This window comes from Monopterus albus, unplaced genomic scaffold, assembly GCF_001952655.1.
Source record: "Monopterus albus unplaced genomic scaffold, M_albus_1.0 scaffold18.1, whole genome shotgun sequence".
NCBI lineage: Eukaryota > Metazoa > Chordata > Actinopteri > Synbranchiformes > Synbranchidae > Monopterus > Monopterus albus.
Genome location: NW_018127898.1, coordinates 9,194,450 through 9,209,000, shown reverse-complemented (window position 1 = coordinate 9,209,000; position 14,551 = coordinate 9,194,450). Strand labels below are relative to the sequence as shown.

The 14,551-nt window shown below is 40.0% G+C and overlaps 1 protein-coding gene across 9 annotated transcripts in view; it reads right to left on the bottom strand.

Moving 5' to 3' along the window:
• Positions 1–14,551, bottom strand: part of chl1b (cell adhesion molecule L1-like b) — a 91,711-nt gene that overhangs the window by 42,295 nt on the left and 34,865 nt on the right. For 3 of the 9 annotated variants that reach the window (XM_020592690.1, XM_020592699.1, XM_020592692.1), the window contains exons 2-11: positions 12,830–13,017; positions 10,825–10,842; positions 9,465–9,573; positions 9,070–9,260; positions 8,375–8,497; positions 5,068–5,238; positions 4,756–4,782; positions 4,463–4,574; positions 4,060–4,241; positions 1,059–1,190 (exon numbers count right to left, since the gene is read on the bottom strand). In XM_020592690.1, coding sequence (XP_020448346.1) covers positions 1,059–1,190; positions 4,060–4,241; positions 4,463–4,574; positions 4,756–4,782; positions 5,068–5,238; positions 8,375–8,497; positions 9,070–9,260; positions 9,465–9,573; positions 10,825–10,842; positions 12,830–12,929 — 1,165 coding nt within the window. In that variant the 5' untranslated portion in view covers positions 12,930–13,017. Of the gene's footprint in view, positions 1–1,058; positions 1,191–4,059; positions 4,242–4,462; positions 4,575–4,755; positions 4,783–5,067; positions 5,239–8,374; positions 8,498–9,069; positions 9,261–9,464; positions 9,574–10,824; positions 10,843–12,829; positions 13,018–13,946; positions 13,987–14,551 lie in introns of those variants that run through there. The other 6 variants (XM_020592691.1, XM_020592694.1, XM_020592693.1 and 3 more) reach the window with 6 other exon arrangements.

Genomic DNA, 14,551 nt, shown 5'->3' with positions numbered 1-14,551 from the left:
ATTCCTCCGACATCCATTTAGCACTTGCAGTTTTACTGACTTCTCAAGCCACCTTTAAACAATCTTTTCCTGTGTCATGTTATGTAATATGTTGTTTTAAGAAACCAAAGCAAAATCAACATTCAGCATTTCTGAGACCTTAAAATTGTTATTTGAGTGTTTCAGAGTAACTAGCAGCTGTAAGGAAATTATAAAATAAATGCTACAGAGAAAAAACTATGCATTCAAATTACAGTTGCTAATCAAAATGCTGGTGATTACAAAGGGGTTATATCTAAATGTATCCTTTTTGGTAAAAAGGTTATGTGTATATGTAATATTCATTCCGTTGCTCTGTATCTTTTCGCCTTGCAGAACACCTTTTGGCATATTTCCACACAGTGCAGGTCAGCAAAGCCACTGGCACAAATAACACTATCAAAGGTAGGCCAGCTAACAAGGAGCTGTGTCTATGTCTTCATAGGCTCCATTCATTTGACAGCATGTGTTCAATTTTGAACATTGCTTTGGATTGGTTCTCTTGTTTGCCTTTGCGTCCCCTCTCATCTGCCAATCAAATCATCGACATTGCTCTAAGCAACCTGGCTTGCGACCTGCTGACAACAGCAGGTGGTCATGCTGTTATACAGGAACACTTTTCAGTGCTGGAAATTCAACCGTATGTTCTGTCTGAAACCGGAAAATGGTTCTGCTTGGTGCTTGTTCAGTAGGCTACATGTTTCAACAGTGACATATTATGTAACTGAAGTTATGTTTAAGAACCTTTAATAAAAGTTAAAGTAATAAGTGACGGTATTAAGTGTCAAGTACTGTTGGGAGGTTTACACTACCTGGTTTAAATGTATTTTAGGACTCTTCAGTTGTAAAACATACTTTAGAAAAGTAATTAAAAGTAATATGTTACATTACTTTGATGAAGTAACTAAAACTACTTACATTACTTATTGCATGTTTAACAGGAAACTAGAAATCCATAACCTATTACATTTCCACACAGTTTGAATAGAAAGGGTTTTAACAGAAAAGTGAGTCCAAAGTGAGGCAGTTTTGAGACTGACCCTGTAGGCGTACACCGTTCACACTCCATGTTATAGTTGGCTGAGGTGTCCCACTGGCGGAGCACTTGATGCGCACGTCTGAGCCGATCATGCTGAGCTGGCTCTCAGGCTCAGACACCCACTCTGGGGGCTCTGGGAACACACAGTCAACATATTATCAAATTGATGAGTGTTAGACACTAAGCATTTACAGACAGAGGACACAGTCAGCAGAACAGTGGTGCAGTGTTATTCAGAGAGTCCTGCTACAATAAAAGTTGTCTCACTGTCTCACCAGAACTGTTGTTTCTCTCATAGACAGTTTTGGAATCATTCTGTTCAGAAGAATGTATTGCACATACACCTCCATACAGACACAGATGACACAGTGCCCAGTATATGATAGAGTACAGCAAAAGACCAGAGAAACAATTTGATGGAGAAACCATTATTATTATTTACAGTTCATCTGCTGAAAAAACAACACCTGCATTACAAGTGCAACTTTATTCAGGAGACATGGATTCCCCCACCAGCTGCATCTGCTTCATGTGTTCTAGGCCTTATTTTTCACCAAAAGATGATTTGTAATAGCTTTGCATCTACAGTGATGCACCTTTCTTTTTATTTACAAGACATCATCTTATAGAGAGTAGCTACTGTACACCCAAAGCAGCTAAGTACATTTACTCAAGTACTGTATCTAATTACAATTTTGAGGTGCTTGCACTTGAGTATTCTAATTTTCTGCCACTTTCTACTTTTACTCCACTACATTGTGAAACGAACTTTTGCTTTAGTAAATTTGTTTGGCATCTATAGTTACTATAAAATAAGAGCTTCTGAACAAATCATATCATGCTTATAAAATACATACCAGTGGTTTCCAATTTGTTGGCTTGGAGCTCTTTTACAAAACTAACTGTCTAGTTGGATTTCAGATGTCTATGAGTTGTTAGCAGTTCCACCAAAAAGCCAGTTCACCTCTAAATGTCTCAGATGTAATATCTGAGGCCTCATGAGGTCAAATTGTCCAATATTTCACAAAAGAGCAAGGATTACAGAAAAGCCCAAAGTATGAACAGAAATCTGTGTCAGAATATCTTCTTTGATGTATCTTGTGACCCTTTGGAGGGGCCCAGTTCTTAGGCTGGGACCCACTGAACTAAAGTACCCAGCAGTATATAATAATAGGGTCACTGAAGCCGATCCCAGCTGACAATGGGTGAGAGGCAGGGTCCACCCTGGACAGGTCGCCAGTCTATCACAGGGCTGACACTTAGAGACAGACAACCACACACACCCACACTCACTCCTACGGGCGATTTAGAGTCGCCAGTCAACCAAAGCTGCATGTCTTTGGACTGTGGAAGGAAGCCAGAGTACTTGGGGAGAAACCCACACAGGCACAGGGAGAACATGCAAACTCTACACAGAAAGGCGTAAACACGCCCACCAAAGCGCTGTTCCTTGGTTTACACTGTGTCACCATTAGATGGTGTTTTGTTCTCAAAGACACACAGTGTGCAACAGCTTCCAAGTCTGGAAAGTGATGGCAGAGTTGTCTATAGTGAATATCAGTGGTGCCTGCAGGATTATATTTCCTATTACGCACAAAAACTGCCTATGGCAACATAAGTCTTGTTTTAATGAGAAACCTTTCTCATTATAACAAGATGCTTTCCTTGTTTTATGAGATACTTTCATGTTAAAACGTGTTTCACGTTATTATGACATACAGTGTTTTCTCATTTTAACAACATACTGTAGGTTATTTTGTCATTAACCATAACCATTTATCATGATTATGTGTTGACTCACAGCACTTGGTTTAGAGTTAGCAAACCTTAAAAGTGGCTTCAAATTAAACATTAGAGCAGAATTTCAAACCCAAACTCAAGCTGCCCACTGTGTTTCCACCACACTCCCTTCTCCACCTTTTTCTGCTGCTGTGTAGGAAAAGGAATCAAGGATTAATGTTATGTTGCCTCAAAATACAATCTAATAACCAGTGCATTCACTACAAAACGTATCAGCATTTTCAGTGTAGTTGCATAGGCTATATAGGAACGTCATTTTTAGAAGAGAGAATGTCTTTTTGGCCAAGACTAGCCCTGAAATGTGGAAAAAGTCAGAGGTTCTATTCGGGAGAGCATAAAAGAGCCTGAGAGTGACTGTCTCTTTTCTATAGCATAGAGCTGACAACCTTGATCTAACAACAAATGTAGACATAATGCAATAACTGCCAGTGGTCCGATGTCTCAAAAGGCGTATAAGGCGTCTGAGCATGTATGTATAATGAAATAGTAGTTATTACTGTGACAGACACAGACACAGATTACTATGTCGGCAGTCACTGCCAACCAAGTGCCTCAGCTTGGTCCAGCAGTCCTTCTACAGTCATTCACCCACAGTTCTGGACATTAACAGAAGAATCAAATTATCAGTCAGCCTCTGCAGTAAACTACAACAAACACTGCTCCACCTAGCAGATACATTAACACTGTTGGTGGCTTGCACACAGTGCATAGGGGTGTTAAAAAGGTGGCACTGTGATCATTGCGTCAATGTGGGGAATATATGGTAAGAGCTGGGGCCGGGCGCGGACCTGTCACAGATCAGGCATGGCTCCACCATGGTCTAGCCAGCGATTTAAGATGGCTGCATATGTATATATAACAATACATCAGTCACAGGGGCAAATTTTACGTAGTATGCATACTTTGATTTTTTTTTTTAAGTACGTTTGTTTATAATACATATGTAATTAAACTTAAGTTTAAGTAAATTTCTAAATATAGAGCTTGAGGTAACATAGGGCTTGTTCTTTTACCTGTACTTTTTTGACCATTTAACTTTGCCTCTTCAAACGATCAGTTAAAGCATAAGTTTGATCAAGCAGTGTATTACTAGAGCTAATAATCACGTTCTAAAATCAGTGAAGAATCAGCCTGTTCTTCAAATTATGACTACTAATCACTTTCAACACTCCCACTGTTTGCTTGTTGCACACTGTTGTTACCTTCAACTGTCACTGTGAAGTAATGGACAGCTTCTCCGAGTGCGTTCTTTGCCTTGCACATGTACTTCCCGCTGTCTTCTTGTTCAACTCTCGGCACAATCAGCAATTTTCCATGATTCTCCAGTTTTGCTTTAACAGGAAGTTCATGACCCATCTTCTCCCAGTCCACTCGTGGCGTTGGACTAACAGAAAGAGGACAGTGTGAAAAAGTCTCTAGATATAGTCTAATCTTGAGTGAGAAGCCAGGACATCATGCCTCCTTAAGAACAAACCATGGCACGAAATTTACGTCACATTGCACAGTAAATCTAACCTGCTTCACATGAAACATAGTTTTGGGTACAAAAGTTCCTAAAATGTATAAGATAACTCAATAAACAGTTAAAAAGATAGCATTACTCACAATCCTTCAGCAATACACTCCAATTTTAAATCCTCTCCTTTGACCAGCTGTGTTTCTGATCTGACACCCTCTGGAGTCAGAAGAGAGGGTCGTCTCTGCAGGATTGCATTAGCTAAGAAAGTATAGCAGAGTATGACATAAATCAGAGGTGTAGTTACCCAGAGGCTAGGCTTATAAATAATATATGTTATACATGAACGTTGAGACACACCTGCTATTTGTTCAAAGCTGTTCAGACATGTACAGGAATGCACAGCACAGGGTGTGTTTTATTCTAAAAACTTCAAACTTACCAGTTTCAGGATTTGTGTCACTTTTTTCTAAAATGGAGTTGGATGAGACAAAAATAAAATGAACATGAGGACAATGTGGATGCATCATGACAAGCATCACCCAGATCAAAATCACAACATAAAACCAAGAAGATGCACATAAACAAGACAGCATGACACCTGGATGCCTTTTGAAGTGTTGCCGTGGATATGGATATCAATGAACATGCTGGAAGTGATCACTGCTCCGAAAACAAATCAAAGTTTGCATCCTGCTGGTTTATGAAGAAAACAGCGCCTGAGTGAAGGCAACGAAACTGAAGTGATACCTACTTGTGTTGACAATGACAGACATGGCGGTCTTCTGAACAATGGTTCGTATCCTTGGGAAGGCGGCGAAGCAGCAGTAGTCTCTCCTGCTGTCCTTCACCACAGCGTGAGAGAAGTAAAGGTCTCCATTCAAGCCCACAGACACCCTCTCATCCTGTTCTATGTGCTGGAGATCTGACAACAAAAAGAGGACTTTACACAAATCTTATCCTGTTACTGTGAAGATCGGACATAAATTACCTCCACTCTTAAACACTTTAACATACAGTGTTTCCCACTGAAGCAGTGGTAGAAATAACTAAGTACATTTGCTCAAGTACTGTCCTTCAGTTCAATTTTGATGTACTTTTCATACACTTCAGATGGAAATATTGTACTTACTGCACAAAAATAATTTGACAACTATATTCATTAATGACTTTTACACAGAAAATTGTTATAGTAAGAACTAAGGTTGTGGAATACACTCCAGTTACAGATGCAGCCACTTAGAATACCAGAGTGTGACTCTGTGAAGTACTGTATTCACACTGCAGGTGTGTTTTTGTTTAGGCCACGGTTTATACAACAGAACTGTCTGACCATAATCCTTATCATACAGGTGCTGCGCCAGATAGATAATTATCACCTGTTACACCGGGTTTCTAGTGAAAAATGGTTAATGGTTGCTTAGGTTACATTAAGACATAATAAATAGTAAAGCATGCTAGAATGAAGACGAGAACTTCTTTGTGACCATTCATTTGAAATCTGAAATATCACACAGCTGCTGTGGACTGTGTAAAACAGTACTGTCAATACAGCTTCATTAAAACACGAGGGGCAGAATGCGGGTTTAACGGACGGATGTCACTGCACTGTCTTAACGTACAGATTACTTTCTTACAGCCTACTTATTAAAACTACTGGGTTTAATTTTTCACATTATTATGACATACTGAATTGTGTCCTTATAATGACATACTGAAGGCTATTTTGTCATTCTAACGACACACTGTATTTTCTTATAGTGAGTGCAGCACGCACATTGTCTTTAAACAGCATCTCAGTAGCTCATTCAGTTCAGACAGCTATCTCTCATCAATACTCTCCCATACCAATGTTAGGTATTTTTAGTCAGATAGGTATTGGTTAGATACTTTATGTATTAGAAATGTTTAGAGTAGACAGGATGTCTGGCTCAGGCTGTTAAGATGCTTAGTCATTCTCATGAGTTTTTACAGGGTGCACATGGTCAAGGATAACTAGATAGAAAAGTTTGACTGTCAGCAGACAGGATGATTATTACTATTATTATTAAGTGTATAACTGTAGCTATTGCCATAATATTTTCTTATGTTTAATGTCTTGACATGTCACTGGAGGTCGTGTGAGAATGTTTTTAGCTACACACTTAATCAACAGACACATACACATTGATTTACTTCATGTTTTGACTACTGCTATGACCAGCTGCAAAGCTGGCAACAGAGACGTCTCGGTTGACGTCCCTGTGTAGTATGGGGCTAGCCCAACCGAAGAGATAAAATGTATAGGCCTGTTTTGGTTCGGGGTCTTTCATCTTCCAGCTGCCTGCGTGCATGTTGGGGGTGCAAGATACCTGAGCGTGCAATGTTAATTTTTACCTGTGTTCATTGAATAAATCAGCACTGTATTGAAGTTACTTGGACTGTCTCGTCTCTCAGAATTAGCGTGGTACAAGAACTGGAAAGACTTCACCAACTTTCCAACAATGACAAACGTCTCTGACCCATTAAACAAAAGGAAACCAAATGAATAAAAGTGGGAGCACAGTTTAGAAAAGGAAAGGCAACTGCCTGTCAGAGGCTGGAGATAAATCATTCGCATTAAAATGAAGTGGTCATGGCATTTCACACCTCTCAGGTATGAAGCCATGCCCATGGTTATCCAACCCGGTCCCCTCTCTCCTGCTTGTACACCTGTCTATAGAGATGTAGAGCTGTTCGTTTGGAGGAATTCACTTTGACAAAAATCATCCACGAGAGTAGCCAAGAGAGGTTGAGATTACAATATAAACTGCACAGAACAGTAGTAAATACAGGAACTAGGATGTCATCTGTCTGATCTAATGGTGCAGTAAAAAAGAATCAACACACCTTTGTTTTAACCTTGTTGTTTTATGTGTTAGAACATTTGTTACTTAAAGCTGTCTAATTCTCTCCACAGCCTCAAAATGTTAATTTGTGTGTTGGATCTTAACCGTATGTTTTACATCATTTAAGTCAGGGGCAGTACCTGCTTTGTGAACTACAAACTGATACATAACCAACTAGTAGTTTAATCTAACATACACACTAAACAACTGTGTGTGTGTGCACATGCTAAAACATCTGCACACACACACACACACACACACACAAACACTAAAAGTGCGCTGTACAGATGTTCTTACACAGATCAGATAAACCTGTGGAGGAACAAGAACAGAGAAACTGAAGGAGTGTGTCCAGAGCTAAAATCTAAACTAATCTACTCTACATTTCTCTCAAACTGCTAGTGACAAAAACTACCACGTTGATGAGAGAGAGAAAAATTTAGACATAATGTGGCACGATGTCTCAAACGGTGTATAAGGCCTGAGCATGTAAGCATAATGAAACAGTAGTCAGCTCGGTCCGGCGGTCCTACTATATTCATCCATCAGCAGTTCTAGACATTAACAGAAGGACAAAATTATCAGTCGGCCTCTGTAGTAAACTACAACAAACACTGCTCCACCTGGCAGATATGTACAACGCTGCGGGTGGCTTGCACACATGGTGCTTAGGGGCGTTAACAAGGCGGCGCTGTGATCACTGAGTCATCACAGGGCAAGGGCCATGTGCGGACCTGTCACAGCTCGGGCAATTTAAGCTGGCTGCATCTGTATAGTTTGAAACGGGGTGTCAATTCTTATGGCTTGTGACTGTTTGTAAAATAGAAGGCCTCCGTTCATACATATTCCTGGACTGTCAGCAGTCACATCAAAGAATGATTTTCCCTCTAAATTTCTTGCATGGTGTTATTTAAAGAACGGAATAAAAAATGATCAACATTTTTCACAAAAATTAGAGAAAAGTTCAAATGAATGTATAAATCTGTGCATCAGAATTTCATATCCACTTAATGTTCCCAAGATTTATCTTGCGGCCTCAAGTCAAATTTAAATTGAAAGTCTGTGACTTTGAAGAATGCTTGTTTGCACTGCAAGAGTTTGTAATAACTCAATAATAAATCAATAAATTTGTCAGTTGAACTAAACTGCACATACAACACTGTTAACTTTTCATAAATAAGATGTATCACTCACTGATAGTCATCCAGTAGATCTGCAGAGGTGGAATTCCTTTAGGTGGATTACATTTCAAAGCAAACGGCTGACCCTCCTCCACCATGACAGGATCAATTGTTTCTTTAGGGAACTTTGGAACATCTGGAAAAAAAAAGAAAATCTACTGTGAGTAAACCAAGTCAACATGAATTATTAAAATAGGCTCTGCAGTTCTCTTCTCTTCCAGACGATGGCAGTAATATCATTCTTGAACTCTGAACCATATGTTTTTTGTGCTCTGTGTCATTCAGTAGATTGAATTTTATGGTCTTCTTTCAGTTTTTGCTTTGCAGAAACAAAACAAACATCACTATGACTTGTGTATGATGTGTCACTACTACTGGGCTGTTGAGGCCCAGCCAAATTTAGTCAAAGTCCCCTACAGAGTGGATTTTCTTTCAGAATGTATGTACTGGGCTTGGGAACAAAATGAAACATGTAGCAAAGGAAATGATGGAGAGGCTAGATCGCATTCGATGCTTTCTCCACTACAGAGCTTTAGATGAGATGCTGGAAGGGGTGGAGCACTCAGGAGCCTCAATGACTTTCTGTCATGTCTGATACAATGAAAAGCTCACAATGGAGGGGTGCAGTCATTACATGGGACTGCTGGCTCTGAATCACTTTGAAAGCACTGTAACAGAGCACCCCACACACACATGTATGTTACTCACGGGGCACAATGAACTCTATCTCCTTCGATATGGCGGTCCCCAGTTTGTTTGAGGCGTAACAGCGATAGGTTCCTTGGTACTCTGTAAGGTTCCCATTATTGGGTATCACAAAGGTCCCAGAATTCTCCTCTTTCATCAGCCGGGGGTCTAGAAAAGGGTCAAATTCCTGGCCATTCTTTGTCCATCTGAATCTACATAAAGAAAGCCAGCAATGAAATGTCAAGTCCTACAGCTGAAAACTGCAACATGTTCATTTTGCAAAGTTGGTGAAAAAAAAAAAAAAAAAAAAAGAGTACAGCATGTCGACAGCCAACTGTTGTTGTTGGAGTTTGTTATTGGTGTCTATTTCATCTTCTCCTCCTCCCATCTGAAGTGATGCAAGGCTTGGTACTCACTCTGGCTCGGGGTTTCCTTTGGCTTCGCACGTCACAGAGAAGCTCTCATCAAAAGGGAAAGCGATGAGAGAGCTGGGTGACTGAGCTGTGATAGTGGGCAGCTGCTCAACTGGACAGCAAACAAGCATGAAAAAGTCAGAGACACAACACAGGGTACAGATCTCCATTCAAAAATACCTCATATTTAACAAGATACTAAGGCAGTGGTTCCCAACTGGGGTGTAAGGTATACCCTGGCAAGGTGTGTGTGTGTGTGTGGGGGGGGGGCATAGGGCAGGCATTTCTACTGGGCATAGAAAATGTAGAGTTTGTCCTCCAAACAGCAATTCAGGGTTGACTTTTGGATACTGTCAACACTGTCTCAGAAAGTCTCTAAAAACAGAATATTGATATTTTGCAGGCAAGCAAATACCAGTGTTTCTAAGAGCCTGGCTTCACACAGAGGAGAGTTTCACAGCCATAAAGAAACTGCCCCAAATTTTGAAACATGCTATATGTGCACCAAGACATCTTGATGAGTTATGTGAGGATGAAAGACTACTGAATATGGAGGTGCACTTTGAATTGTCTATATTTTACATAGCTGGAGACACTGGAATTACACAGTGACATGCAGGTTACAAGCATATATGAGGTGACAAGGAGGTTTGGGTTTTAGCCTGCTTCTGCTTGTGACCCCTCAGTGCAAGTCTAACCATGAGCAGGTTAACTGAAAAATAAATCTTACTTTTTGTCTGGTTGTTTTTAATGAAGACTGAAGTTGTGTCCAATATTTTATAAAAAGCATACATAAAAAATAACTTCTGATAAGAATTTCTTTCATTGTCCTTTAATCATCTTGTGACCACTAAGAGGCATCTTTGGACACTTTGGGGAAGTCTTGATCCCCAGCCTGGGAACCACTGTGGAATGTGTTTACTGTGTAGAGTTCTCTTCCTAAAAATACTTTTCTATAAAATACTGACATTAACGTTACTGAAATGATCTAAAACACATTATTTTGCCTATAGAGCCACTGAATGTTTGTCATTAACAGTGAATGAATCATTTTGTTAGTCATATTTTGACATAAAACTTTTCATTTGGCCTAATATAATGACAGAGTTGTGACACGTGCTGAGGATGAAATTGCACAACCAAGTATTAATGGTGTGATTACATGAAAATGAAAAGCAATTGCCTAGGAGCTACAGTAAAACGCCAGGATTATAGAATGATGACTGATGAAACATGAAACTCAGATCTAACACACATATGGCAGTAAGTAAAGCTGCTGCTGTGCCCAACAGTGAGCCAGGAGATTAACAAACAGAGAGCTGGAGACACTAATACCAGATACAGTATGGTGGAGTCAACTTACTGTTTACATGACCTAAAACTACACAGTCCATGGCAGCAGGGAGAAAACAAACAGAACAAAACAGCCAGTTTAAACCTCTCTTCACACATTGGTAATGCAAAACAGAAGACCCAGTAAAAAGATATTCTGACACCACTGAGTCCAAAAATGTTTTTTTTCCCTCCAGACAACCTCTTTGAAATGTTCTTTATCAAGCTCTTAAGAGATATTTCTGAATAATGTAGAGGGAGAGGTTTAATGCCAGTTCCCAGGAAAATTGGGATACATGTGGATCCAGCACAAAAGAAATCAGAAGCCTGATTCAGACAAGATAATATCTGCAAATATATTCCATTCACAAAATGCCTGATGATCGTAACACTTCAGTGTGGTGTGATTTATTTGCTTCTAAATTATTCAACACATTTTTTTACATAAAACACATCAAGTTAAACCAAGGGCAAGTAGATGAGATATTTAGCTGATTCACTCTGACTTGTTACACTGTAAAACACCACACAACATTTTAGTGGAATCAACTACTACTTATTATTTTCCGAGCGTTTCAGAACAAGAACTCTTGAATGAATGAAGTGTTTTCTAAACTCATCAAGTTAAGCTTCTAAAGACACATGATAAGCATATTAGCTTACTTTACTTCTCTAATGGTTTGAATGAAACTAATAAAGTATGACGGGACCTTGTGCATGCACAAGTACATGCATGAAAACCTGCACACTTGGGGACTGTCCGGTCCACTCAGTACGTTGTATACTCGTGTTTCACTATACAAACTTGAAAAATTGGCAGTGTATCAAATACTTATTTGCCCCACTGTATGCTACTCTGCTTCCCTGATGGCATAGCTTATCCACCTGGTTACTGTCTTTTCACCTGTCCGTTCCGATCCTCTGACTCTCCCGGTTCCTACCATTATTTAGTCTACTCACCTGTTCGTCCTGTTCTTCTCAGCCTTCATTGCCCTACCCTGTTTTTGTACCATAAATTGACTCAGTTACTTTGTGTTCTCCAGTAAACCTCCTTTTTTCCACTAGCACCTGGGTCAGCATCTTGAGTCCTACCTCAGTTCTCCCTGACCCCTGGTGAGGGGGTCGTAACCATAACAGGGACAGCTGAACCAAGCTGTGACCACAACATGTGGTGAAGTTGCTTACTTAAATGCCTAGCAGTTCTGCAGCAACACTAGCATTCGTTTGGAGTTGTGTTTCTGGACACATGGCAACTTAAGTTCAATATTCGCTTTCTTTGAGCTCTGAACTTGGCCTCTATCAACTCCTGAGTGAAGTATCTGGCTCTGTATTTGCTAAATGCCCCACTTTGTGTGACTGTATGCTTGGAGAGACACTAAAGTTGTGATCCAGACAATTAAACAATGAGGTGAAAAGCTCCACAGAGTCAGATTCAGGTCATAATTCTCTGTAGGTTCATCACCACAAGCACAACCTGTTCACATTGATTTCACAATGTCATTTAATACACTGTCATAAAAATGCAGTTTAAAGCTGCTCTAAGTTTAATGAATTTGTTTTCTGAAACTGAATGATGTTGGCTTTATTTTTTTAATACTCACCGGCTGACTGCTCAGCGAACTCACATTTTTAAGGCAATGGGCAAGGTGAAATTAACCAAAGATTTAAAGCAATAGTTTGCCCAAATAAAAAAGTGTTCTCATAAAGCACCTCTACCATGATAGTTTTGGTTTTATTCACCCAATTTTTGAGACCCAAGCCTCCACTGTAACATAATAAAAGCGAACAGACTTTTGTTTGTGTTGGTCAAAGTATAGTTATATGTTGAGCAACAATGTTAGCTTTTCACTCCATATTTATGTGGATGTAAAAAACAAAATAATGCCATACTTTTTATGATAGAAAGTTTTCCTTTTGAAAACTGTTAATGTGTTTCACCGATCTGTCCATTAACTACTGAAACAAACATGTATCCTTCTGCATCTTTGTGAACATGTGTGAATAAGTGATGTGCTATTGTACAAGTCCGTACTTACCCTCTAGTGGGATGTCAAGGGCAGTAGTCATATAAAAGGCACAAATGCAGGTGATCAGGCCCAGCACCGCAACCAGTCCTGAGCTCCTCTGCAACCTCATTGTTAGACTGTAAATCTCAGACGTCCTCAAATGAGTGGCCTCCTCTTTGTCCTCAGTTCATTTCTGTGACATGCTCAAGATGCTGTACCTGTGAGAGCAGCACAGACGGAGAAGGCTACATGAATCCACCCACGTGCTGGCAGAGGGAAAGGCAAACCCCATACACAACAAATCCCCTGTGACTGGGAGCCCAACTGCTCTCTGCTCAGTCAGGCATAATACATATTTTCATTTGCATCAACACGGACTATTTTCTGAGCTAGTTCAAATTTTGCTGTGAAACAGACAAACAAATAAAAACATTAACATGAAAGCCTCCAATCACCCGCTTCCCCAGGGACTTAAATTGTTTTGTTGTTTGATGTCTATGGAAGTGAGTAGCAAACAAAGGAGCCTGCAGATTTGTTAATACAAGGCAGATGTTCAACATCACTATTACTAAAGGAAAAAGAGGCATTTACTCCAAGACACTGCAATAAATTTAAGTGAAATCAAAATTGCCATCAAAGTTAAGATTCAGCTGATTTAATCACACTGCTGTTTTGATCGGTGCCTGCATGAGTCTAATAAAGAGATTAACATTACAGCAACACATGTATCTATTATTGCAGCAAATATTGCTTCCTGAGGGCAGTAAGGCATAAACAGAATCATCTAGATAGTTAACAGTCAGAGAGAGTAAGCTGTCTGCACACACACACACAGGCTGCAGAGGACAGGTCACTGGATCATTTTCCTGCTAGCAGACCTGAGTCTGGAGCATAACTATGGAGAATGGAGATAAAATCCTATCAAAAATGTTACAAATGCGTGTTTAACGTTTTGTCCGTAACAAGCGATTTGTGTGTGTGTGTCATGAGGTTCACAAATGCGTGCTGCGCAATCTGCACGTATAAAGCGATTTGTGTGTGTGTGTCATGCTGTTCACAAATGCGTGCTGTACAAACTGCACGTAAAACACATTTTACAAATGCTTAAAATCAATTTTTCGTGTGCAATTCTTTAGAAAGTACGTACACATTGTTACCTACGCATGCGTGGATCGTCTAACACACACGAATCACCTTCCGCGCACACACGGATTTTTGACAGTGGTTTTCCGCACTCTCAAAAGTCCACGATCCACGAATGCACGGTGCGTTTAAGGACACGTGGAAAACTCGGACATCTGATTTTCCCAAACAAAAGTATTTACACAACGCTATTCCAAATGGACATTACATAAAATAAACAAAAATATCTAATACATAACACGTTTTAACAGAGAACATCCCAGCTGCCTGCAGTTTGTGGTGTAATTTTTATATATTTAGAATTTAGAAGTTATGAAGCTAGAGTTAATGTTCCGCCCTGCGGAGTTTATAGTTTTTCAGTAGGGCATATTTTAGTGATGCACATATTCCTCCCGACGGAGGCTGCGTCCGAAACCGCCTACTACATACTGTATAGTAGGCGAAAAGCAGTAGGCGAGGCGAGTAGTATGTCCGGATTCGTAGTATTCCAAAAACAGTAGGCGAAAAGTACCCGGATGACCTACTGCTTCCGGTTGGATTTTGCAGTGTGCATACGATGGACACTTCACTATCCCATGATGCCCCGGGAGAGGAGTTATCCAACGAAGA